The sequence below is a fragment of the Pimephales promelas genome, chromosome 1 (assembly GCF_988280905.1).
Source record: "Pimephales promelas chromosome 1, fPimPro1.hap1.1, whole genome shotgun sequence".
NCBI classification, from domain to species: Eukaryota; Metazoa; Chordata; class Actinopteri; order Cypriniformes; family Leuciscidae; genus Pimephales; species Pimephales promelas.
The window spans coordinates 9,324,757-9,352,535 of NC_142769.1; the positions used below are offsets into that span (position 1 = coordinate 9,324,757).

Consider the following 27,779-nt stretch of genomic DNA (forward strand, 5'->3'; position numbering starts at 1 on the left):
TGTGCAAGAAAACTTAAATTTGCATTAGTTTATTAAGAGTTACTAGACAAGAAATAAAAGAGCTGTCATTCTCATGACACCAGTTAATTATCACAAACATTTAAAAAGTACAGATTCATAAGATACATTTGAAATGGCTCTATTGAATGTTGCTAAAAAAAGCAGGTTCACAATCTCCTCCGACGTCTCTTTAAGGAAGTAGACTGACCAGGGCAATCGCTGGCCTTGCAGCCACAAGAATCAATGTGAATGTATGAGTGGTTGATGTTTGACCCATCTGGGCAAGTCAGAGTCACTTCCTTTTTGGTGGTTGTCATTTCTTGACAGCACGAGCATGAATGCACAAGAGAGTTCGCTTCCATTGAATATCTGTTTTAACATAGAATGAAGAGATGGTTTCTGTTGTTAATTACCAACACAGACAGTATCATTTTGTCTCCATAGTATGAAAGCTTATACTGCCATGGATTAAAACAATTAAAATATAATTGCGAGTTTTTATCTTACAATTCAAACTTTTTTTGCAATTCTCAGAACTGCAATGTATAAAGTCACAAAAATGTCAAATGTCAGATATGAACACCACAGCAAGAAAAGAAAAGTCAGAATTGACAGAATTGCCTTTTCCAAAATGTTTATTCTGTGGCAGAAACAAGCTTCCAAACTATGTTTTTAGAAATGATTTTGATACTCACATTGATGAGGTATCACACAAGCCTGCACAAGAAGTTATTTCCACAGGTGTGCTGCTTATACAGCCATTGCTGACCAAGTAGGTGCTGTTTTTCTGGACCTTACATTTGGTCTCCAGTGTACCTAAAAGAAATGAGAAACACATTAGCTAAGTGTTACAAAATATACTTCTACATCTTGCATATCCTGGAAAATCTTAAAAAGTACCATTTTCTTCTCTCTCAAAATATTAGTTTGCTCCCAAAAACAATCATGTGTATATATGAGTGGCATTAACTGTCAATTTTATAAATCAAAAATCATGATTCAAATCGTGCAAACATGTTTCTAAGAGTGAGAATTGATTCTCATTATACATGCAATTGTTAAATAATTCATGCATAATTATTTTTCATAATAAATTGTCTCAGCTGTGACTCACATGTTTTACAGCAGCCATTTGCGTCTATGGTCTCTGTTCCCTGTAGAAAATGAAAAAGCATTGATCATTACATAGACTTAATTACCAATAGTTCAATCAAAATAGTGTCCTGTGAAAGCCACTTACAGGGATACAATCTTCAGCATTAAAGGCAGGACAAGCAGTCTTAATCTCAACTGCCAATGAGTTACCGTCGATTCGTTCACACATGTATGTCACACATTTGTCATTAGTTGGTTGCCATATCTCGTTAACCTGTTAGTGAAGAAAAATATAGATTATAGACATATTAAAAGGTTTCTTTGTGGAGAAATGACTGTCCTTTAATTTGATGTAATGAGATGTGTTTACAATACAACTGTTAAAATGCTAAAAAGAATGTAAGAACTTACTGAAATCGAAACTGTGATGTTGTCGTGCATAAAAACACAATCAGTGCTAACGCACTCTCCACAGCACTGACCAGGAATAGCTTGGTACTCCTGATTCTATAGGGAAAAAAAGAGAAATGTATATCTAACTGGGCATTGTGTTCTTTTAAAGCTGTTTTTGTTTATTATCCACATGTATAACCCAACTAGTCTTCATTACATGCATAAATAGACATCTTTACCTCTGGACAGTTATAGAGTGTGTGATAGCAATCAGCGATCACACACTCTGGGGAATTAAGTTTTGTTTCAGGGTCTACATTCCAACCACAGTGACAAAGTGTACAAGGATCATCACTTGGGATAGGTGAGCCAGGCTAGAGAGGAAAAGAGTGAGAGGGAATAAGTGTGCCCGTAAGTTATTTAGATATTTTAAAAGCTATTTATTTATGCACAAAAATCTTAAAGGGTTAGTTCACCCAAAAATGAAAATTCTGTCAGTATTTACTCACCCTCATGTTGTTCCAAACCTCTATGTGTTTATTTGTTCTGCTGAACGCAAAGGAAGATATTTGGAAGAATGTTTTAATCAAACAGATCTCATTCCCCATTGACTTCCATAGTAGGAAAACATACTATGGTAGTCAATGGGGAATGAGATCTGTTTGATTAAAATATTCCTCCAAATATCTTCCTTTGCGTTCAGCAGAACAAATAAACACATAGAGGTTTGGAACAACATGAGGGTGAGTAAATACTGACAGAATTTTCATTTTTGGGTGAACTAACCCTTTAAAATTCTAAAAAAAAAAAAAAAAAAAATATGTACCTGATACACTGTGGTATTATGGACACAAACTTCCATGGGTGCTGTAAAGAATAAGAAATGAATTGAGTTCACACCTGTGCATTGCATAATACCAAAACAGTAAATTATCATTCATTGAGAACTGTTTTTTATACTGACAGCAAACAAATTCTGGACAGCAGTTATCTGGAGTGATACTGAAGGATGGTATAAAGCCCAGTGGACATTGTATTGAAGGAATAGGGCACAGATTTATATCGCAACCTGTAGAAATATATATAAAACATTTTTGTTTAGCATTTCATTTTAAATGTACAGACATTTCTACAATAAATGTTTTGAACACAAATGTGCTGCTTAACTTTTACAAGTCAAAGAGGCTCATCAGCTGAAAACCAGTTTAACATTAAACATATAAAAACAGATGAAATATATAAAACTAAAAATATTAATTAAATTAATTGTTATATGGACTTATGGAAGCATCTGTTTTAAAATGCCTGTGTCCCCAATATGTGTTGTGTTCAGATCACTTACTGCATTCATAGATCTCACAGCAGTCAATTGTTTTGTTGACAAGGACTTGTCCAGGCTTATCACAAGTAACAGATGGTGAAACAGGACAAGTAACAGGCTGGCAAACGACCCTCAGTGTTTCACTCTCACACTGACACATTTGACATCCACTCTGCCATGTATCATTGGGCTGCAAAATCAATTAAAACTGGTCAGGTTCAACCCGTTTTAGCTTGCTGAAATGTTATTATTGAATATGATTGATTAATTAATTACTAATCCAAAAGTACTTATCCAATGCAATGTAAGTTGCTTTGGATAAAAATGCCTATCAAATGAAAACATGCTAAATTAATTTTGATATTCTTGTTTTTCTGCTGAAATGGAGGGTGGTGGGCCTACTGATGATACAACATATGAAACAAGATTATTTAAAGTAGGATGTACCTGTCTTGGTGGATCAAGGGAATCACACTTAGGCCCAAAGTTTGTAGTTGTTACTTCTGTGTTTGTATTAGTTGTGGATATTAATGTGACGGGTTGTTTTGTGCCTATTGTTGATGTGCTAGAATATGTGGTTGTTTCAGGAGAAATGGATGGTGATGGAGAGGTTCCACAAGATGTTGAAATCTTCACGATATCACAAGTTGCATTACAGTATGCAGTAAAGCACCAACCAAAGCCATCAGTAACATTGTAAATTATATCACCTGTAAAAGACACAAATTACACAATTTTATACTGTCTCTCAAATATTCAATAATACTAATACATACATATATATATATATATATATATATATATATATATATATATATATATAATGAGAAGTGTTTTTACCTGATTGAAAATGTGTGCCATTCACGAGACAACAAATAATAGAAGTGGTTGAGAATAGAGAGGATTCTGAAGTCAAAGAATGGGTGAAATATGGTAGAGTTTGTGTAATGGGAGCAATCGAGGTCTCCATAGATGTGGATGAGTAGAAAATGTTTGTAGTGGTAATTGCTGTACTGGTAGATTTGGTTGTTTCGAATGAGGTTTCCTCTTCTAAAGTGGATGTTGCTGTAGTTGTTGGTAGGCCAGTTGTTATCACCTTCGGAGGCTTGGTGGTTGACAAATGTGTCTCAGATGTGGTCAAATCATTCTCAGTTACAGTCTCAGTTGTTGTTACTTCTCCAGTTGTTTGAGTAGCTGTAGAGGATTTTGAAGTTGTGTAGACACTGCTTGGGGATGATGTTTCTGTAGGTAGCTGGACAGTGGTGCTTCCCTCCTCAACAAGGACAGTGGTGGATGGGATGGCTGGTGTGGTGGTTGAAAGAGTTGTTTCAGCTTTGACTGGTTTTGTTGTTGAAGAAACACCCTGAGTGCTAACCTCATACGCAGTGGACGACTCAACACTCACTGTTGTTGACACAAGTGTACTGACTGGCACAGCAGTTGTCTTTGTTAGCGTTGTTGGTTGAGTGGATGTAACGACTGGTAGTGAAGTTTGTGTCTCTGGGAGAGATGTGCTTGGGGATGTCGACGTTTCAGATGAGGTAGCTGTTAACTCTTCTAAAGTGGTCGTGGCTGTAGTTGTTGGTAGGCTTGTTTGACCAGTTGTTACCAACTTTAGTGGCCTGGTGGTGGGCAAAGGAGTGAGGGGAGTGAGAGATGTGGTCAAATCGTTCTCAGTTACAGTCTCAGTTGTTGTTACTTCTCCAGTTGTTTGAGTAGCTGTAGAGGATTTTAAAGTTGTGTAGACACTGCTTGGAGATGATGTCTCTGTAGGTGGCTGGACAGTGGTGCTTCCCTCCTCGACAAGGACAGTGGTGGATGGGATGGCTGGTGTGGTGGTTGAAAGAGTTGTTTCAGCTTTGACTGGTTTTGTTGTTGAAGAAACACCCTGAGTGCTAACCTCATACCCAGTGGACGATTCAACACTCACTGTTGTTGACACAAGTGTACTGACTGGCACAGCAGTTGTCTTTGTTAGCGTTGTTGGTTGAGTGGATGTCACGACTGGTAGTGAAGTTTGTGTAACTGGGAGAGATGTGCTTGGGGATGTTGACGTTTCAGATGATGTAGCTGTCAACTCTTCTAATGTGGTCGTGGCTGTAGTTGTTAGTAGGTTTGTTTGACCAGTTGTTACCACCTTTGGCGGCCTGGTGGTGGACAAAAGTGTGGGAGATGTGGTCAATTCGTTTTCAGTTACAGTCTCAGTTGTTGTTACTTCTCCAGTTGTTTGAGTAGCTGTAGAGGATTTTAAAGTTGTGTAGACACTGCTTGGAGATGATGTCTCTATAGGTGGCTGGACAGTGGTGCTTCCCTCCTCGACAAGGACAGTGGTGGATGGGATGGCTGGTGTGGTGGTTGAAAGAGTTGTTTCAGCTTTGACTGGTTTTGTTGTTGAAGAAACACCCTGAGTGCTAACCTCATACCCAGTGGACGATTCAACACTCACTGTTGTTGACACAAGTGTACTGACTGGCACAGCAGTTGTCTTTGTTAGCGTTGTTGGTTGAGTGGATGTCACGACTGGTAGTGAAGTTTGTGTCACTGGGAGAGATGTGCTAGGGGATGTTGACGTTTCAGATGATGTAGCTGTCAACTCTTCTAATGTGGTCGTGGCTGTAGTTGTTGGTAGGTTTGTTTGACCAGTTGTTACCACCTTTGGTGGCCTGGTGGTGGACAAAAGTGTGGGAGATGTGGTCAATTCGTTTTCAGTTACAGTCTCAGTTGTTGTTACTTCTCCAGTTGTTTGAGTAGCTGTAGATGATTTTGAAGTTGTGTAGACACTGCTTGGAGATGATGTTTCTGTAGGTGGCTGGACAGTGGTGCTTCCCTCCTCAACAAGGACAGTGGTGGATGGGATGGCTGGTGTGGTGGTTGAAAGAGTTGTTTCAGCTTTGACTGGTTTTGTTGTTGAAGAAACACCCTGAGTGCTAACCTCATACCCAGTGGATGATTCGACTCTCACTGTTGTTGACACAAGTGTACTGACTGGCACAGCAGTTGTCTCTGTTAGTGTTGTTGGTTGAGTGGATGTAACGATTGGTAGTGAAGTTTGTGTCACTGGGAGAGATGTGCTAGGGGATGTCAACGTTTCAGATGATGTAGCTGTCAACTCTTCTAATGTGGTCGTGGCTGTAGTTGTTGGTAGATTTGTTTGACCAGTTGTTACCATCTTTGGCGGCCTGGTGGTGGACAAAAGTGTGGGAGATGTGGTCAATTTTTTTTCAGTTACAGTCTCAGTTGTTGTTACTTCTCCAGTTGTTTGAGTAGCTGTAGATGATTTTGAAGTTGTGTAGACACTGCTTGGAGATGATGTTTCTGTACTTGGCTGGACAGTGGTGCTGCCCTCCTCGACAAGGACAGTGGTGGAAGTGATGGCTGGTGTGGTGGTTGAAAGAGTTGTTTCAGCTTTCACTGGTTTTGTTGTTGAAGAAACACCCTGCGTGCTAACCTCATACCCAGTGGACGATTCAACACTCACTGTTGTTGACACAAGTGTACTGACTGGCACAGCAGTTGTCTTTGTTAGCGTTGTTGGTTGAGTGGATGTAACAACTGGTAGTGAAGTTTGTGTCTCTGGGAGAGATGTGCTTGGGGATGTCGATGTTTCAGATGAGGTAGCAGTTAACTCTTCTAAAGTGGTCGTGGCTGTAGTTGTTGGTAGGCTTGTTTGACCAGTTGTTACCAACTTTAGTGGCCTGGTGGTGGGCAAATGAGTGAGGGGAGTGAGAGATGTGGTCAAATCGTTCTCAGTTACAGTCTCAGTTGTTGTTACTTCTCCAGTTGTTTGAGTAGCTGTAGAGGATTTTAAAGTTGTGTAGACACTGCTTGGAGATGATGTCTCTGTAGGTGGCTGGACAGTGGTACTTCCCTCCTCGACAAGGACAGTGGTGGATGGGATAGCTGGTGTGGTGGTTGAAAGAGTTGTTTCAGCTTTGACTGGTTTTGTTGTTGAAGAAACACCCTGAGTGCTAACCTCATACCCAGTGGATGATTCGACTCTCACTGTTGTTGACACAAGTGTACTGACTGGCACAGCAGTTGTCTCTGTTAGTGTTGTTGGTTGAGTGGATGTAACGACTGGTAGTGAAGTTTGTGTCACTGGGAGAGATGTGCTAGGGGATGTCAACGTTTCAGATGATGTAGCTGTCAACTCTTCTAATGTGGTCGTGGCTGTAGTTGTTGGTAGATTTGTTTGACCAGTTGTTACCACCTTTGGCGGCCTGGTGGTGGACAAAAGTGTAGGAGATGTGGTCAATTCGTTTTCAGTTACAGTCTCAGTTGTTGTTACTTCTCCAGTTGTTTGAGTAGCTGTAGATGATTTTGAAGTTGTGTAGACACTGCTTGGAGATGATGTTTCTGTAGGTGGCTGGACAGTGGTGCTTCCCTCCTCGACAAGGACAGTGGTGGATGGGATGGCTGGTGTGGTGGTTGAAAGAGTTGTTTCAGCTTTGACTGGTTTTGTTGTTGAAGAAACACCCTGAGTGCTAACCTCATACCCAGTGGATGATTCGACTCTCACTGTTGTTGACACAAGTGTACTGACTGGCACAGCAGTTGTCTCTGTTAGTGTTGTTGGTTGAGTGGATGTAACGATTGGTAGTGAAGTTTGTGTCACTGGGAGAGATGTGCTAGGGGATGTCAACGTTTCAGATGATGTAGCTGTCAACTCTTCTAATGTGGTCGTGGCTGTAGTTGTTGGTAGATTTGTTTGACCAGTTGTTACCACCTTTGGCGGCCTGGTGGTAGACAAAAGTGTGGGAGATGTGGTCAATTCGTTTTCAGTTACAGTCTCAGTTGTTGTTACTTCTCCAGTTGTTTGAGTAGCTGTAGATGATTTTGAAGTTGTGTAGACACTGCTTGGAGATGATGTTTCTGTAGGTGGCTGGACAGTGGTGCTTCCCTCCTCGACAAAGACAGTGGTGGATGGGATGGTTGGTGTAGTGGTTGAAAGAGTTGTTTCAGCTTTCACTGGTTTTGTTGTTGAAGAAACACCCTGAGTGCTAACCTCATACCCAGTGGACGATTCAACACTAACTGTTGTTGACACAATTGTACTGAGTGGCACAGCAGTTGTCTTTGTTAGCGTTGTTGGTTGCATGGATGTAACAACTGGTAATGAGGTTTGTGTCTCTGGGAGAGATGTGCTAGGGGATGTTGATGTTTCAGATAACGAAGTAAATTCATACCCAGTGGTGTGATCTCCAGTCGTTTGAAGTGTGGACACAGATTGTGATTCTGTGGAAAGTGTTGTCCACACTTTACCAGTGACTGTTGGAAGTGTTTTTGTAATGGGTGCAATTGAGGTTTTTGATGTTACTGTACTTTGTGTCTCTATGGAACTTTCAGTGACCGTTGTTCTCTTTGCTGTCGTTGATAAGGAGAGTGTTGATGTTTGATCTGATGATGTTGAAGGCTTTGAAGTTACAAATACCAGTTGTTCAGTTGAATGTTTAATTTGTGCAGTAGAAGCAGTTAAAATAACTTCAGTTGTTGGTCCACTTGTCAATTTTTCTGGCTTGTTGGATGTAGACGATTGTCTACCAGTGGACGATTCAACACTCACTGTTGTTGACACAAGTGTACTGACTGGCACAGCAGTTGTCTTTGTTAGCGTTGTTGGTTGAGTGGATGTAATGACTGGTAGTGAAGTTTGTGTCACTGGGAGAGATGTGCTTGGGGATGTCGACGTTTCAGATGATGTAGCTGTCAACTCTTCCAAAGTGGTTGTGGCTGTAGTTGTTGGTAGGATTGTTTGACCAGTTGTTACCACCTTTGGCGGCCTGGTGGTGGACAAATGTGTGGGAGATGTGGTCAGTTCGTTCTCAGTTACAGTCTCAGTTGTTGTTACTTCTCCGGTTGTTTGAGTAGCTGTAGATGATTTAGTAGTTGTGTAGACACTGCTTGGAGATGATGTTTCAGTAGATGGCTGGACAGTGGTGCTTCCCTCCTCGACAAGGACAGTGGTGGAAGTGATGGCTGGTGTGGTGGTTGAAAGAGTTGTTTCAGCTTTCACTGGTTTTGTTGTTGAAGAAACACCCTGCGTGCTAACTTCATACTCAGTGGACGATTCAGCACTCACTGTTGTTGACACAAGTGTACTGACTGGCACAGCAGTTGTCTTTGTTAGTGTTGTTGGTTGAGTGGATGTCACGACTGGTAGTGAAGTTTGTGTCACTGGGAAAGATGTGCTAGGGGATGTCAAAGTTTCAGATGATGTAGCTGTTAACTCTTCCAAAGTGGTCGTGGCTGTAGTTGTTGGTAGGCTTGTTTGACCAGTTGTTACCACCTTTGGCGGCCTGGTGGTGGACAAAGGTGTGGGAGATGTGGTCAATTCGTTCTCAGTTACAGTTTCAGTTGATGTTACTTCTCCAGTTGTTTGAGTAGCTGTAGATGATTTAGAAGTTGTGTAGACACTGCTTGGAGATGATGTTTCTGTACTTGGCTGGACAGTGGTGCTGCCCTCCTCGACAAGGACAGTGGTGGATGGGATAGCTGGTGTGGTGGTTGAAAGAGTTGTTTCAGCTTTGACTGGTTTTGTTGTTGAAGAAACACCCTGAGTGCTAACCTCATACGCAGTGGACGACTCAACACTCACTGTTGTTGACACAAGTGTACTGACTGGCACAGCAGTTGTCTTTGTTAGCGTTGTTGGTTGAGTGGATGTAACGACTGGTAGTGAAGTTTGTGTAACTGGGAGAGATGTGCTAGGGGATGTCGACGTTTCAGATGATGTGGCTGTTAACTCTTCCAAAGTGGTCGTGGCTGTAGTTGTTGGTAGTCTTGTTTGACCACTTGTTACCACCTTTGGTGGCCTGGTGGTGGACAAAGATGTGGGAGATGTGGTCAATTCGTTTTCAGTTACAGTTTCAGTTGATGTTACTTCTCCAGTTGTTTGAGTAGCTGTAGGTGATTTAGAAGTTGTGTAGACACTGCTTGGAGATGATGTTTCTGTACGTGGCTGGACAGTGGTGCTGCCCTCCTCGACAAGGACAGTGGTGGATGGGATAGCTGGTGTGGTGGTTGAAAGAGTTGTTTCAGCTTTGACTGGTTTTGTTGTTGAAGAAACACCCTGAGTGCTAACCTCATACGCAGTGGACGACTCAACACTCACTGTTGTTGACACAAGTGTACTGACTGGCACAGCAGTTGTCTTTGTTAGCGTTGTTGGTTGAGTGGATGTAACGACTGGTAGTGAAGTTTGTGTAACTGGGAGAGATGTGCTAGGGGATGTCGACGTTTCAGATGATGTGGCTGTTAACTCTTCCAAAGTGGTTGTGGCTGTAGTTGTTGGTAGTCTTGTTTGACCACTTGTTACCACCTTTGGTGGCCTGGTGGTGGACAAAGATGTGGGAGATGTGGTCAATTCGTTTTCAGTTACAGTTTCAGTTGATGTTATTTCTCCAGTTGTTTGAGTAGCTGTAGATGATTTAGAAGTTGTGTAGACACTGCTTGGAGATGATGTTTCTGTACGTGGCTGGACAGTGGTGCTGCCCTCCTCGACAAGGACAGTGGTGGATGGGATAGCTGGTGTGGTGGTTGAAAGAGTTGTTTCAGCTTTGACTGGTTTTGTTGTTGAAGAAACACCCTGAGTGCTAACCTCATACCCAGTGGACGACTCAACACTCACTGTTGTTGACACAAGTGTACTGACTGGCACAGCAGTTGTCTTTGTTAGCGTTGTTGGTTGAGTGGATGTAACGACTGATAGTGAAGTTTGTGTCACTGGGAGAGATGTGCTAGGGGATGTTGACGTTTCAGATGATGTGGCTGTTAACTCTTCCAAAGTGGTCGTGGCTGTAGTTGTTGGTAGTCTTGTTTGACCACTTGTTACCACCTTTGGTGGCCTGGTGGTGGACAAAGATGTGGGAGATGTGGTCAATTCGTTTTCAGTTACAGTTTCAGTTGATGTTACTTCTCCAGTTGTTTGAGTAGCTGTAGATGATTTAGAAGTTGTGTAGACACTGCTTGGAGATGATGTTTCTGTACTTGGCTGGACAGTGGTGCTGCCCTCCTCGACAAGGACAGTGCTGGATGGGATAGCTGGTGTGGTGGTTGAAAGAGTTGTTTCAGCTTTGACTGGTTTTGTTGTTAAAGAAACACCCTGAGTGCTAACCTCATACGCAGTGGACGACTCAACACTCACTGTTGTTGACACAAGTGTACTGACTGGCACAGCAGTTGTCTTTGTTAGCGTTGTTGGTTGAGTGGATGTAACGACTGGTAGTGAAGTTTGTGTCACTGGGAGAGATGTGCTAGGGGATGTCGACGTTTCAGATGATGTGGCTGTTAACTCTTCCAAAGTGGTCGTGGCTGTAGTTGTTGGTAGTCTTGTTTGACCACTTGTTACCACCTTTGGTGGCCTGGTGGTGGACAAAGATGTGGGAGATGTGGTCAATTCGTTTTCAGTTACAGTTTCAGTTGATGTTACTTCTCCAGTTGTTTGAGTAGCTGTAGATGATTTAGAAGTTGTGTAGACACTGCTTGGAGATGATGTTTCTGTACTTGGCTGGACAGTGGTGCTGCCCTCCTCGACAAGGACAGTGGTGGATGGGATAGCTGGTGTGGTGGTTGAAAGAGTTGTTTCAGCTTTGACTGGTTTTGTTGTTGAAGAAACACCCTGAGTGCTAACCTCATACGCAGTGGACGACTCAACACTCACTGTTGTTGACACAAGTGTACTGACTGGCACAGCAGTTGTCTTTGTTAGCGTTGTTGGTTGAGTGGATGTAACGACTGGTAGTGAAGTTTGTGTAACTGGGAGAGATGTGCTAGGGGATGTCGACGTTTCAGATGATGTGGCTGTTAACTCTTCCAAAGTGGTCGTGGCTGTAGTTGTTGGTAGTCTTGTTTGACCACTTGTTACCACCTTTGGTGGCCTGGTGGTGGACAAAGATGTGGGAGATGTGGTCAATTCGTTTTCAGTTACAGTTTCAGTTGATGTTACTTCTCCAGTTGTTTGAGTAGCTGTAGATGATTTAGAAGTTGTGTAGACACTGCTTGGAGATGATGTTTCTGTACGTGGCTGGACAGTGGTGCTGCCCTCCTCGACAAGGACAGTGGTGGATGGGATAGCTGGTGTGGTGGTTGAAAGAGTTGTTTCAGCTTTGACTGGTTTTGTTGTTGAAGAAACACCCTGAGTGCTAACCTCATACGCAGTGGACGACTCAACACTCACTGTTGTTGACACAAGTGTACTGACTGGCACAGCAGTTGTCTTTGTTAGCGTTGTTGGTTGAGTGGATGTAACGACTGGTAGTGAAGTTTGTGTAACTGGGAGAGATGTGCTAGGGGATGTCGACGTTTCAGATGATGTGGCTGTTAACTCTTCCAAAGTGGTCGTGGCTGTAGTTGTTGGTAGTCTTGTTTGACCACTTGTTACCACCTTTGGTGGCCTGGTGGTGGACAAAGATGTGGGAGATGTGGTCAATTCGTTTTCAGTTACAGTTTCAGTTGATGTTACTTCTCCAGTTGTTTGAGTAGCTGTAGATGATTTAGAAGTTGTGTAGACACTGCTTGGAGATGATGTTTCTGTACGTGGCTGGACAGTGGTGCTGCCCTCCTCGACAAGGACAGTGGTGGATGGGATAGCTGGTGTGGTGGTTGAAAGAGTTGTTTCAGCTTTGACTGGTTTTGTTGTTGAAGAAACACCCTGAGTGCTAACCTCATACGCAGTGGACGACTCAACACTCACTGTTGTTGACACAAGTGTACTGACTGGCACAGCAGTTGTCTTTGTTAGCGTTGTTGGTTGAGTGGATGTAACGACTGGTAGTGAAGTTTGTGTCACTGGGAGAGATGTGCTAGGGGATGTCGACGTTTCAGATGATGTGGCTGTTAACTCTTCCAAAGTGGTCGTGGCTGTAGTTGTTGGTAGTCTTGTTTGACCACTTGTTACCACCTTTGGTGGCCTGGTGGTGGACAAAGATGTGGGAGATGTGGTCAATTCGTTTTCAGTTACAGTTTCAGTTGATGTTACTTCTCCAGTTGTTTGAGTAGCTGTAGATGATTTAGAAGTTGTGTAGACACTGCTTGGAGATGATGTTTCTGTACTTGGCTGGACAGTGGTGCTGCCCTCCTCGACAAGGACAGTGGTGGATGGGATAGCTGGTGTGGTGGTTGAAAGAGTTGTTTCAGCTTTGACTGGTTTTGTTGTTGAAGAAACACCCTGAGTGCTAACCTCATACGCAGTGGACGACTCAACACTCACTGTTGTTGACACAAGTGTACTGACTGGCACAGCAGTTGTCTTTGTTAGCGTTGTTGGTTGAGTGGATGTAACGACTGGTAGTGAAGTTTGTGTCACTGGGAGAGATGTGCTAGGGGATGTCGACGTTTCAGATGATGTGGCTGTTAACTCTTCCAAAGTGGTCGTGGCTGTAGTTGTTGGTAGTCTTGTTTGACCACTTGTTACCACCTTTGGTGGCCTGGTGGTGGACAAAGATGTGGGAGATGTGGTCAATTCGTTTTCAGTTACAGTTTCAGTTGATGTTACTTCTCCAGTTGTTTGAGTAGCTGTAGATGATTTAGAAGTTGTGTAGACACTGCTTGGAGATGATGTTTCTGTACGTGGCTGGACAGTGGTGCTGCCCTCCTCGACAAGGACAGTGGTGGATGGGATAGCTGGTGTGGTGGTTGAAAGAGTTGTTTCAGCTTTGACTGGTTTTGTTGTTGAAGAAACACCCTGAGTGCTAACCTCATACGCAGTGGACGACTCAACACTCACTGTTGTTGACACAAGTGTACTGACTGGCACAGCAGTTGTCTTTGTTAGCGTTGTTGGTTGAGTGGATGTAATGACTGGTAGTGAAGTTTGTGTAACTGGGAGAGATGTGCTAGGGGATGTCGACGTTTCAGATGATGTGGCTGTTAACTCTTCCAAAGTGGTCGTGGCTGTAGTTGTTGGTAGTCTTGTTTGACCACTTGTTACCACCTTTGGTGGCCTGGTGGTGGACAAAGATGTGGGAGATGTGGTCAATTCGTTTTCAGTTACAGTTTCAGTTGATGTTACTTCTCCAGTTGTTTGAGTAGCTGTAGATGATTTAGAAGTTGTGTAGACACTGCTTGGAGATGATGTTTCTGTACTTGGCTGGACAGTGGTGCTGCCCTCCTCGACAAGGACAGTGGTGGATGGGATAGCTGGTGTGGTGGTTGAAAGAGTTGTTTCAGCTTTGACTGGTTTTGTTGTTGAAGAAACACCCTGAGTGCTAACCTCATACGCAGTGGACGACTCAACACTCACTGTTGTTGACACAAGTGTACTGACTGGCACAGCAGTTGTCTTTGTTAGCGTTGTTGGTTGAGTGGATGTAACGACTGGTAGTGAAGTTTGTGTAACTGGGAGAGATGTGCTAGGGGATGTCGACGTTTCAGATGATGTGGCTGTTAACTCTTCCAAAGTGGTCGTGGCTGTAGTTGTTGGTAGTCTTGTTTGACCACTTGTTACCACCTTTGGTGGCCTGGTGGTGGACAAAGATGTGGGAGATGTGGTCAATTCGTTTTCAGTTACAGTTTCAGTTGATGTTACTTCTCCAGTTGTTTGAGTAGCTGTAGATGATTTAGAAGTTGTGTAGACACTGCTTGGAGATGATGTTTCTGTACGTGGCTGGACAGTGGTGCTGCCCTCCTCGACAAGGACAGTGGTGGATGGGATAGCTGGTGTGGTGGTTGAAAGAGTTGTTTCAGCTTTGACTGGTTTTGTTGTTGAAGAAACACCCTGAGTGCTAACCTCATACGCAGTGGACGACTCAACACTCACTGTTGTTGACACAAGTGTACTGACTGGCACAGCAGTTGTCTTTGTTAGCGTTGTTGGTTGAGTGGATGTAACGACTGGTAGTGAAGTTTGTGTAACTGGGAGAGATGTGCTAGGGGATGTCGACGTTTCAGATGATGTGGCTGTTAACTCTTCCAAAGTGGTCGTGGCTGTAGTTGTTGGTAGTCTTGTTTGACCACTTGTTACCACCTTTGGTGGCCTGGTGGTTGACAAAGATGTGGGAGATGTGGTCAATTCGTTTTCAGTTACAGTTTCAGTTGATGTTACTTCTCCAGTTGTTTGAGTAGCTGTAGATGATTTAGAAGTTGTGTAGACACTGCTTGGAGATGATGTTTCTGTACTTGGCTGGACAGTGGTGCTGCCCTCCTCGACAAGGACAGTGGTGGATGGGATAGCTGGTGTGGTGGTTGAAAGAGTTGTTTCAGCTTTGACTGGTTTTGTTGTTGAAGAAACACCCTGAGTGCTAACCTCATACGCAGTGGACGACTCAACACTCACTGTTGTTGACACAAGTGTACTGACTGGCACAGCAGTTGTCTTTGTTAGCGTTGTTGGTTGAGTGGATGTAACGACTGGTAGTGAAGTTTGTGTAACTGGGAGAGATGTGCTAGGGGATGTCGACGTTTCAGATGATGTGGCTGTTAACTCTTCCAAAGTGGTCGTGGCTGTAGTTGTTGGTAGTCTTGTTTGACCACTTGTTACCACCTTTGGTGGCCTGGTGGTGGACAAAGATGTGGGAGATGTGGTCAATTCGTTTTCAGTTACAGTTTCAGTTGATGTTACTTCTCCAGTTGTTTGAGTAGCTGTAGATGATTTAGAAGTTGTGTAGACACTGCTTGGAGATGATGTTTCTGTACTTGGCTGGACAGTGGTGCTGCCCTCCTCGACAAGGACAGTGGTGGATGGGATAGCTGGTGTGGTGGTTGAAAGAGTTGTTTCAGCTTTGACTGGTTTTGTTGTTGAAGAAACACCCTGAGTGCTAACCTCATACGCAGTGGACGACTCAACACTCACTGTTGTTGACACAAGTGTACTGACTGGCACAGCAGTTGTCTTTGTTAGTGTTGTTGGTTGAGTGGATGTAACGACTGGTAGTGAAGTTTGTGTAACTGGGAGAGATGTGCTAGGGGATGTCGACGTTTCAGATGATGTGGCTGTTAACTCTTCCAAAGTGGTTGTGGCTGTAGTTGTTGGTAGTCTTGTTTGACCACTTGTTACCACCTTTGGTGGCCTGGTGGTGGACAAAGATGTGGGAGATGTGGTCAATTCGTTTTCAGTTACAGTTTCAGTTGATGTTATTTCTCCAGTTGTTTGAGTAGCTGTAGATGATTTAGAAGTTGTGTAGACACTGCTTGGAGATGATGTTTCTGTACGTGGCTGGACAGTGGTGCTTCCTTCCTCGACAAGGACAGTGGTGGATGGGATAGCTGTTGTGGTGGTTGAAAGAGTTGTTTCAGCTTTGACTGGTTTTGTTGTTGAAGAAACGCCCTGAGTGCTAACCTCATACGCAGTGGACGACTCAACACTCACTGTTGTTGACACAAGTGTACTGACTGGCACAGCAGTTGTCTTTGTTAGCGTTGTTGGTTGAGTGGATGTAACGACTGGTAGTGAAGTTTGTGTAACTGGGAGAGATGTGCTAGGGGATGTCGACGTTTCAGATGATGTGGCTGTTAACTCTTCCAAAGTGGTCGTGGCTGTAGTTGTTGGTAGGCTTGTTTGACCAGTTGTTACCACTTTTGGCGGCCTGGTTGTGGGCAAATATGTGGGAGATGTGGTCAATTCGTTTTCAGTTACAGTTTCAGTTGATGTTACTTCTCCAGTTGTTTGAGTAGCTGTAGATGATTTAGAAGTTGTGTAGACACTGCTTGGAGATGATGTTTCTGTACTTGGCTGGACAGTGGTGCTGCCCTCCTCGACAAGGACAGTGGTGGATGGGATAGCTGATGTGGTGGTTGAAAGAGTTGTTTCAGCTTTGACTGGTTTTGTTGTTGAAGAAACACCCTGAGTGCTAACCTCATACGCAGTGGACGACTCAACACTCACTGTTGTTGACACAAGTGTACTGACTGGCACAGCAGTTGTCTTTGTTAGCGTTGTTGGTTGAGTGGATGTAATGACTGGTAGTGAAGTTTGTGTAACTGGGAGAGATGTGCTAGCGGATGTCGACGTTTCAGATGATGTGGCTGTTAACTCTTCCAAAGTGGTCGTGGCTGTAGTTGTTGGTAGTCTTGTTTGACCACTTGTTACCACCTTTGGTGGCCTGGTGGTGGACAAAGATGTGGGAGATGTGGTCAATTCGTTTTCAGTTACAGTTTCAGTTGATGTTACTTCTCCAGTTGTTTGAGTAGCTGTAGATGATTTAGAAGTTGTGTAGACACTGCTTGGAGATGATGTTTCTGTACGTGGCTGGACAGTGGTGCTGCCCTCCTCGACAAGGACAGTGGTGGATGGGATAGCTGGTGTGGTGGTTGAAAGAGTTGTTTCAGCTTTGACTGGTTTTGTTGTTGAAGAAACACCCTGAGTGCTAACCTCATACGCAGTGGACGACTCAACACTCACTGTTGTTGACACAAGTGTACTGACTGGCACAGCAGTTGTCTTTGTTAGCGTTGTTGATTGAGTGGATGTAACGACTGGTAGTGAAGTTTGTGTAACTGGGAGAGATGTGCTAGCGGATGTCGACGTTTCAGATGATGTGGCTGTTAACTCTTCCAAAGTGGTCGTGGCTGTAGTTGTTGGTAGTCTTGTTTGACCACTTGTTACCACCTTTGGTGGCCTGGTGGTGGACAAAGATGTGGGAGATGTGGTCAATTCGTTTTCAGTTACAGTTTCAGTTGATGTTACTTCTCCAGTTGTTTGAGTAGCTGTAGATGATTTAGAAGTTGTGTAGACACTGCTTGGAGATGATGTTTCTGTACGTGGCTGGACAGTGGTGCTGCCCTCCTCGACAAGGACAGTGGTTGATGAGATGGGTGGTGTAGTGGTTGAAAGAGTTGTTTCAACTTTCACTGCTTTTGTTGTTGAAGAAACACCCTGAGTGCTAACCTCATATCCAGTGGTCGATTCAACAGTCACTGTTGTTGCCGTGACTCGCACAGCAGTTGTCTTTGTTAGCGTTGTTGGTTGCATGGATGTAACAACTGGTAGTGAGGTTTGTTTAATTGGGAGGGATGTGCTTGTAGATGTTGATGTTTCAGGTAACGAAGTAAATTCATACTCAGTGGTGTGATCTCCAGTCGTCTGAAGTGTGGACACAGATTGTGATTCTGTGGAAAGTGTTGTCCACACTTTACCAGTTACTGTTGGAAGTGTTTTTGTAATGGGTGCAATTGAGGTTTTCGATGTTACTGTACTTTGTGTCTCTATGGAACTTTCAGTGACCGTTGTTCTCTTTGCTGTCGTTGATAAGGACAGTGTTGATGTTTGTTCTGATGACGTTGAAGGCTTTGAAGTTACATATACCAGTTGTTCAGTTGAATGTTTAATTTCTGCAGTAGAAGCAGTTAAAATAACTTCAGTTGTTGGTCCACTTGTCAAATGTTCTGGCTTGTTGGATGTAGATAAAACCTCAAGAGTTGTGGTTGTTTCTTCTTCAGTTTCCGGTGAAGTATATTCTGTGGTCATCAATCAAATAAGTTATGAAATGTAACATGAATGTAAAATAAGCATTCAATAAGAAAAATCTTAAAGTAAATAAGATTAATAGCAAATGAATATAAAATACATGTATTTTACAATACAAAAATGTTAATTTGCTATTAATCTTATTCATTTCAGTGTTTGAATAATTTAAAAATATTTTTCAGTTCCTTTGTCTGGAGAAGTTGTGATCATTTGTATTTGAATTAAAATAATCAATGTTTACTACTACAAATCCTCCCAGGATAACTAATGCTTAATAAGCTTTGATTTCCAATGAATGAACCCTAAATATTCTAGCAATATATGAGGAAAAACAGTCTACTACAGAAATAACAAGGTACCTGGGGTGCTGAAGACAAAAACTGTTGTCGGGGTTGGTGTTAATTTCTGTGTTGTGGTCAGGGGGGATGTGACTGTTGGGACAGCAGTCGTTTCACAAGGTATCAAAGTCCTCTCAATAGTTCCATTGACTGAACATCTGCCTGTGATACATCCTCCCAGTCCATCCGTTGTGTGATAAATTATATCTCCAAAGTAGTACTCTACATTGTTGTATTGGCATGTACATGCTGTAAATGAAGAAAAAGTATGAAAAAATTATGTAATGAAAGTAGATTCTGCTTTCAACTAAACTAAACCAATCTTCAAACTAAACTATAACTGAAATGGCAAAATTCTTACCATTTACATCAAAGTCACAGATAACACCAGTTGATGAACAATAACTGCATGAAAAAAGCACACATAGGAAATTTTAAAACTATTAGTAACCTATATGAAACTTGGATATGAGTAGAAAATACACATACCATGACTGACAGTTTTCTGTGGTTGGCACCTGCTGGCCAATTTGATAATGTAACATTTCAACAAAGCAGCCACAATCTTCCTGTGTCACACACTTCATGTTATCCTCATCAAAAACAGGTTGCTCCGGAGGACATTTAGGATAGCATCCTAAAAAAGGTTAAAAGAGAAAAATATAAATCAGAGAAAAAAAAAAAACATCCATCCTGATGAGGCAATGTGAAGTTAAAATTAAGAATAGATTTCAGTGAATTACTTGTGCCAAATGTTGTGAAGACACTAACTACTGTATTCTATAAACTGTTCCAGTTTAGGCAACATAGCCTGATATGATTTTTTTTTTATGATTCTGATATTTTAATGATACATTTGCATGAATACTTGACAAAAATTATTTTTAAGCTCAAGCAAAATTATCTCTAGTGTTTCTATCTACAGTAGTAAATGTACACTGATTATTATTCATTGTTTAAGCATATTTATTTAATAGAACACAAAATAAGGCTGATGTGACAAAATTATTTCAGTGTTTCATCCAAATACAAGTATTTATAGTTGTTTTCTCAATAACATGCAAATGATAGAACTGGTTGTAATTGCGAGTTTTCACCTTCAAGCGCTGGTATCTGACTAGAGCAATTTCCAGAAGGGTTTCTGCATGTCTGCATACAAGGAGCTCCACAAGGTTGGTAATGCCACTCACATTCACCAGGGGGATTGTAATAATCACAGAACAATGCTGAAACGAAAAGGCAAACCTTAAACTTGTTTTAGGCTTTTGTGTTGTACAGTTTTTAGTTATTCCATTTCATCATATCTGATGACAATGCGATCAGTGACTCACGGCATATTTTAGGTGTTCTCCAGGCAACACAGGCTCCAGCCTCGTTACAGGCTTGTGCATAGGCTGTTACAGCCGTACAAAAACATTCATAATCTCCACCACTATCACAGGCACATGCGTCTCTCACACAAGCATCATAAAAAGGAGAGGGGTCCACCTTTAAAGCAATATTCATAACAATGTGGCTGGTAAATGCGATCGATTTTTCAGACATAATATGAAGAGTTCAGATGCAAAAGCCTCTAAGTGCCATTTGAAATTTTCTTCTAGAATGATCATTTTTATCAAGCTTGTATATTTAATTTCAGTGATTTCACTTAAATGGCAATGAAGATTACCTATTAATTGTTATTTAAGTGAAATTACTGAACTTAAATATACAAGTTTGATAAAAATCATCATTAAAGAAGAAAATTTCAAATGGCATTTAGAGGCTTTTGCATCTGAACTCTTCATATACTTAACATATGGATATTCAAGTTCCCTAAATAGCTTGTTGAAGGTACCTGTGAATGACATGTTGAGAAGACTTTGCTAGTAATGATGCTGCACTGCCTCTTTGCCCAGGCCTCTCTATACGGATTATGGACACATGGTTCTTGGATGAGAGTTGCATCTGGACAACTAGAGAGCTTCCAGCTGTTTACAAAATCCAGGGCTTCGACAGCAATTGCTTGACTGCGTGTAGTGAAGTCATTTTTTGCGTTCCCATCATAGTTTCCACATAGACCACACACACGCCCCTGTCAATATGAATAGGACACTGTTATTATAAATATGACTGCGATATGTATATATATAATATTTAATAAATAGACTTGACAAAGATTGAGGTGATAGTCCCGCCACGTTACTCACATTAAACTCTGGATTCAGTTTGATGTGTATTGTTGTTTTTCTGTCCCAAATGAGCATCAGACCATTACTGGCCTCAATCACCAAGTAAAGCCCCATAGTGCGCATCTGGTAGGGAATCTCCTCTCCTGCATCTCTGTGAACAACTTGGTAGGATCCATCTGTCAATCTAAGCTCATTGCTCTGAAATATAAATGACAAATGCAATGTTCATTCTGTACTAATTTAAAGGTTTGATATGCCTGCTTTGGTAAATGCCAAGAGTTAACTCACTCCAAGAAAAAGCTTGATAGCCTTGGAACAAGTGGTGCCACTGGATCCGCAGGGGATATTTTCAGTAATGACTCTGAAAGTGCCACTGGTGCCATTGCAGAAGTCCTAGGCGTAACATGAACATTTAGATTTAGATTAAGTCAAATAAAATCTTCAGGCCTCATATGAAAATGTAAGGTTAATACCTGAACAAGGCTGTATTCACAGTTTCCACTAAAGACGTATCTTTTCTCATCAAAGGTTCTATAATGACCATCTCCATAAATGCTGCATGTCCCACTGCACTGGTTTGTGGTACAAATCCATCGTCTATTCTGACAAGCACTACAAAAAGTAATGTAAGTGCATTATAAACAAGCATTTAAAATATTTAAAAAAAATATTAAAACTCTCACAGTTGTATTTACCATGTATTGCAATCAGTCTTAATGCTTTCCCCAGGTTGGTAGGCAACTCCATTATGGATGCAAGGACAGAGGTCTTCAGTAATGCAGCCACCTTTCCCATCTGACACCAGCCCAGATGGGCACACACAGCCAGACACACACTCTGTGCTGATCTGCAGTAATGCATATGCAATATTTCACAACAAATTATTACTGCAGAAAGGAATAATTCACCCTTATATTACAATTTATTGGTTGTTTACTTACGCCAATGCCATTCTAAACCCATATGCTGTTTTTTTTTCTCAGTGGAACACAAAGGGAGAGAGTTTATAGTGTCTTCACACTGCTCTTTTCTGTACAGTCTGTCTCATTTTCCATTCTGCATATAAGAGCTGGTACTACTTTTGTGGTGCAATTCTGGTGTTTTATAATCCCTCTACTATTGCAGAAGTATACAGTGCACTATGACCATGTCATGTCATTCATATTTCTTGTTTTGTGTTACACAGAAACAGAGAAAGTAGCATACTGGTTTAGAATAACATAAGCATGATCTACACCTTTATAAGCATTCATGTAACTCACACAGGCCATGTCTAATGTTTTGCAGCTCTTCTGACACTCTGATCCCTTGGAATCAGGGCTAACGCTGGAGCAGTTGAAAAACATCATTGGCTCTTTGCATTCTTAAAGTAAAATTTCAAAGAATTGATTAGACAATGTATTCACTTAAAGGTATAAGTGTAGATGATGTCAAATAAAATCACTAAGAAAATAAATCTCAGAAAGTTCTAAAAACAATTTAAATATAGCTTCTCTCTCACACACAGACAGACAGATACACACCTTGCCCAGTTGATCCACCAGTGCAGCTCAGTTTCCCTTGTTCGCAAATACTGAAATTGAAATGTTAAGTTAAATATTATTAAATCACATTGGGGACAGTGATCTACAAGGGGTTTTCAAACTGAAGTTCATGGACCCCTAGCACCCTCTTGGTTAAAATTATTATAAAATTTAAGAGCAAAAGAAGACTTGCAAAAAGATTGTGAAATGCTCTATACGAATTTAGTTTGGCCTGAATACAATGATGATACTAAAATCAATTCTTTATTTTTCTCACAATCTTAACCTAATATTATTAAAAATGTATATATACAGGTGGTTAGATTTTCATAAGAGTGCCATAAGGAGGTCTCAAGTGCCATTCATAAGGGTTTTTGGGGGGTCCTTGACATAAAAAACCCTGTATACAAAATATAGGAAATGTAACGAATTCCATGTCCATACCATGATCCTCCATCTTTGGAGATGGAGATCCCAGCAGGAATAATTTTGCCTGAATCATAGCATGAGCAGCTGGCAGATGCAACACAGTCCCCATTCTCGTTCATGTATGTTCCTTCTGCACAGCCACAGCCATCTACTGGCACAAAGTCAATGGCGCAGGTGTTGTCTGATTGGCTGAGGGATCGGCAAGTGCGGTCACAGCTGGTCATTTTATAGGAGTAGACCGTGGTGGTGGGGCAAGTTAGGGTGTACTTTTCTGAGAAGAAGGAGAGGTCATTTATTTGAGTTGAACTACAATCCACTTAATGAACATATGTGAGCAAATACATTTATTTGAGCTCCCATCTCACATGTTGTTTTAAATCAGCATGACTTTTTAAGTAAAATCTCAAAACAGCTTGTCAAGCTATCAAATATAAATATCAAATATTCTCAAGCCTTTCTGAGAAGAAAGCCACTCACTGCAGGCAACATCTCTCCAGCCATCAAGAGCAATCCCTCTTGCAGCACATGCATGTACGTATGAAGACAATGCAGCACACATACAGTCCTCACTCTTCTCACAGTTGCAGCTGTCATATATACAATTCTAAAAAGTATGAAAAAGTTAGATTCAGCTTGAAAATAAAAATACATCTTATTATATCTTATAAGATACAGCTTATAGATTTCACTTACAGCTTTGTAGACTTCCGGGCTGATTTCAGAGTGGCAGGGGGCAAACACTGATGAAGGATCTGACAGCAGGGAGCACCAGTGCTGTGCATATTTCTCTGTGTTTTTTTAGAAAAAATGATCAGTTCTTGATGACGTTCCAGAGTTACAAATGCAAGAATGTTGTGGAAATCACATGACAACAGTAAAGGTAAATTCATACCATTTTCAGTGCTAAGACTGCAAGGATTCTCAAAGTTTCTTTTAGCATCAAGGCAACTTGCTCTTGTTTTCCAGGTGTTGGCAAAGTCCAAAGCTGTTCCTTCCCTGAGTCCGCCAATGGTTGTAAAATCATCAGCCTCAATGTTGTTGAAATTTCCACAAAGACCTATGGATTGATTGATTGATAAAATAAATTAATCTAGGATATAAAATCAAATTCACCGAAGACGTAAATATTCCCAAAATACAGAAAGCCTTCGCATAAAGTAAAATACGCTGCTTTTGTCCAGAGGACAGTGCGAGAGGGTTAATGCTAAGAGGTCTGCAAAAATAAATACCACATGTTTCTCCTTGGTACGCTGAATTGACTGTGATGTAAAGTTGCATTAACGGTTCAAGCTGGATCTCCAGACGAAGCCCAATCAAACGGGCCTGAATGATAATGTAGAATGAGGAGGGCTTGAAAACGCTCACATCAGCTGAAAATCAAATAAAAATACAAGTTTAGAATTACAGACATTGGTGTGTGTTTAATATAAGGCAAGACATAGTAATCAATTAGTTCTTTACATAACCGTAGTACACATGATCAGTCTTTCAAAACAAATATTCAATGTGTGCCAACACCATTTGAAATCAGATCACTGTAAAGGCTCTTCCATATTCATCAAATTACTTTTCTCTGTTTATATGTAACTTTTTTATATAAAAATAATAATAAATAAAAATAAATTTGCGTAATTTGCGTAAACGCAAAAGGCGAAGCTTGATTGAACAGGTATGTCCCTCTTTGGCTAATGTACATTCAAGATGGAGGGGCAACATGGCGACCGACATTAGAACCTCTTACCCGTATGTATTTTCAATGGCATATTATACACTCACAAGAATACTGTATTACTTAAACGAAGTAAATATACATTAATGAGCACATATATTTTTGAAAGAACTAAGTATTTTTAGCTAAGAACAAACTAAAAGAGTTACACAGTGTAGCTTTAAGGTTTAGGTGGCCGGTCTCGCCATAAGATACCGTCACGGCACTCATCATTGTCCTCATTCGCGCAATGATCTTTATTTATACAGTGAACTATATTATTGGAGTAATGTGAAAACTGACTGAGAGTATGAGGGTTTTAGATAGCCCACAGCCGTTGTTTATTTGTTTATCCGCTCTGATAAGATGTCAAATCCACGTGGTTTACCGGTGCCTCGAACCACATTCATGCACGCAAAGAAGCAGAGCCGAAGCACAACCAAAGCAATCTTCTTCCGCAAGACACACGTTTCAATTATTTTTTTAACTGCTGGAGGGCCAAAACTTAGCTTTAATATCATTTAGCTACGTGATAGCTCTATTGTGATAACAACAATTGATTTAGTATACCAACTGAATGTTTAAATAGGCAAAATTATATTTGTGTGCTTATTATTAATTAATTTATTAATTTCTTTACCCCCCTACATTTTCTGTTGATTTGCCAATCCTAGCCTACCTGTAAAAAGTGGCAGCTGGGCAATTATTCTGTTGACCTCAATATTTCCACTGGAATCCACTTTAAACACCTGTGTACACAAATAGTTTCTGTTCAGAAATGCTTCAGAAAGACATGCAGATTATATATTTATACAGTGACACGAAACATTAGATGTGGTTTCATACATTTTTGATAAAAGTCTTTTCTTTTTGTTTTTTCGACCCCAATAACTTTTAGTACTTACAGTATTTCCATTTGACAATGCCAAAGTTATTGCCTTCAAACAGGTTTCAGTTTCAGTCACGCCACATTTCACCAGGTCTCCTTGAATTGTGAATTCTGTTCCTGTGCATTGCTTTCAAAAGAAAGAAAAATGGACCAGTTAATTAATATTGGCTAAACTAAAGAAATATTACGATTAAATTACCAACCATTTAAATTTCCTTAAATAAATATATTAAAAACGTCCATAGAACTGTTAACATATTTAATAATAAAATCAGAAACATTTTTAAGATAGGGTTTTGTGTGGGCTCACATTTTGTTTATCCTTTATACAGCCATAATCTATTTCTCTGTACAGTTAACATAGATCTAGACAGCAATATATAGTTAACTTCAATAAATATCCAATTATTTTCTTAAACTACAGGCATGCAAATCTAATCCCTGTTTGCACCACACAACAATCTGCACCATTTGGATGTTATCTTGCATATCAATCATGCAATAGCCACAAATTATCACTAATATCTGCCTCATAACGTATTTTAATGGCTTTCTTAAAGCTCTTTAGTTTATAAGCAGAAACTGCTCTAAAGGTAATTGCCTTTAAACACATACTTTGGATAGGACGTAAGTGCAGTCTCCATGAAAGGTGTAGGCTTTTCCATCATAAGTGGTAATATGGGATCCACCTTCTACTGAACATGCACGTGGACAATCCTTTTGGTTACAATTCCACTGCCCCTGTTCACAGGTACTAAATGGGAAATAATAATGTCAATGTAAACCTATAGCTTTTAAAACACTCAGGCCTGGTTTCACAAGAAGTTAGTTCAATTTGGACATTTAAATGTGCCTTTAAAAATTAATTGCTGGTGTGCATTCTGAGACAAAACAATGGCACTGAGATTTTTTAAGATATGTCTGTGCAAGTTGCTTTCAGTTAAAACAGCTCAAACATTAATTTTAGACTGGGACTATCTTTAGCCTTGTCTGTGAAACCAGGTCAATATAGTACACACAGTAGCTTTAATATTAAAACATTGAATTTTCAACTGCTTTTTTTATTGTATTTTTATTTTTTTTTATTTTTTTGAGAAAATTGAGTGTGAATTTCAAACAACAGATGCTTACCACTCTCTGCAGTTGCTTGTGTAATTCTCCCCAGATGCAAATATTTTACCTCCAAGGATGCAGGAGCATTCACTGTGTGGAATACAGCCAGTCTTGTGTATATCATCAAAAATAGTGCCTTAAAGCGAGAGAAAGGAAAATGGGCAATGGCTTAGACAGGGCTCACTTTCACTGAGAAAGAATGGACATCTTCAGAACATCAGTAAAAACTGTAAAAAATTTGGAGTAGGATTTACTTGAAAAAACCTTGCTAAACGATCTCACTCAGAAAATGCTAGTAAATTTACAAAGATTTGCCAAGTAAAAACCTAAACATATTTATCAGTAGCTTTAATTAGAAATCTTTAAGTTAAATTTACTGGGAATGTGGACTTAAGTAAACTTTACAAAAAAAAAGTAATTTTAACTCTGCTTGTAAAAGGTTGATTAATACCGATTTCCTTTGCCTTTTACACTTCACTAAAACAATTATCTTGAATTTTATTAGTCATTTATATTATGTTCTTTACTTAGATCATCTAAGTGATTTATATATACATAATGTCAGACTTTAAGCTTTATGTGAATGCAAACACCTCAATACTTGGTAGACAATACACAATGGTGGTAACATTTGATGGATCGTTTTTGTGTTTGAATGTGTCGTTTTAAGCAAAACATTTACTCGAAATGTCACAAAATGGCAATTTACTAATACTGAAAACAAAAATCAATGATAAAACAGTGTAAATACAGCTGGAAACCAGTGAAAAATGAACCTCAGTAATTATTCAAGGTCCAGTGCATGATGGGAACCCCAGTATCAGAAAAGTTGACTAATTTTTACTTAATTTTATTGAGTTGATATTACACTTTCATTTATACTCGCTTGAAATAAGTACTGTTATGGAATTTACTTAGTTTTTTAAATTCTTGCCTGAACTAACTTTTTCAAGTAAATTACATTGGGTTTTTTCACTAGTATTTACTTAACCAAAAATCATTTTTTACAGTAGTAAAGCTAGCTGAGGTTAGCTGGATTTAGACAACCATTTAAACTTTTCTAATCATGTCCAAGATTGTGTGTATGTTCGTATAGCAAGTGCCACAAAAGTCACCAAGTTTAGCATAGAGTAAAAAAAAGAAGGATGTAGACCACCAGAGGAATACACAAAATAATATCAGATTAAAAACAAAAAGACAATAGATTAGGAAGGTATCAGTGAAATGAATATAGTCAGTTAATTACTTTAGAATATAGTGTCAATAAGGGAAATCATAATAAAAACACTATACCAGGAGGGCAGAAGCATCCATCAATACAGTGGCGCTCACACACTTGTCCTCTTTCAGGGTTGGTACAGGTGTCAGTACAGGGATTTCCACACTCTTGGTGTACCAT

The 27,779-nt window shown here is 40.5% G+C and overlaps 1 protein-coding gene across 1 annotated transcript; it reads right to left on the bottom strand.

Annotated features, from left to right (window-relative positions):
* Positions 1-15: 15 nt before the first annotated feature.
* On the bottom strand, positions 16-27,779 carry LOC120477600 (uncharacterized). The gene is made up of 37 exons (XM_089124432.1): positions 27,674-27,779; positions 26,399-26,516; positions 25,883-26,021; positions 25,284-25,394; positions 25,058-25,127; positions 23,900-24,040; positions 23,563-23,727; positions 23,364-23,458; positions 23,148-23,274; positions 22,686-22,941; positions 22,242-22,291; positions 21,981-22,081; positions 21,414-21,565; positions 21,192-21,330; positions 21,007-21,111; positions 20,737-20,916; positions 20,385-20,621; positions 19,879-20,035; positions 19,645-19,773; positions 19,037-19,184; positions 18,909-18,952; positions 18,569-18,796; positions 17,809-18,172; positions 8,369-17,409; positions 6,783-7,843; positions 4,947-5,741; positions 3,650-4,421; positions 3,257-3,519; positions 2,831-2,999; positions 2,453-2,557; positions 2,315-2,355; positions 1,728-1,862; positions 1,507-1,602; positions 1,241-1,369; positions 1,115-1,154; positions 696-816; positions 16-369 (listed from the first exon to the last, which is right to left on the bottom strand). The coding sequence occupies exons 1-37, from the start codon at positions 27,777-27,779 to the stop codon at positions 168-170; spliced, it is 16,332 nt and encodes a 5,443-aa protein (XP_088980558.1). The 3' UTR covers positions 16-167.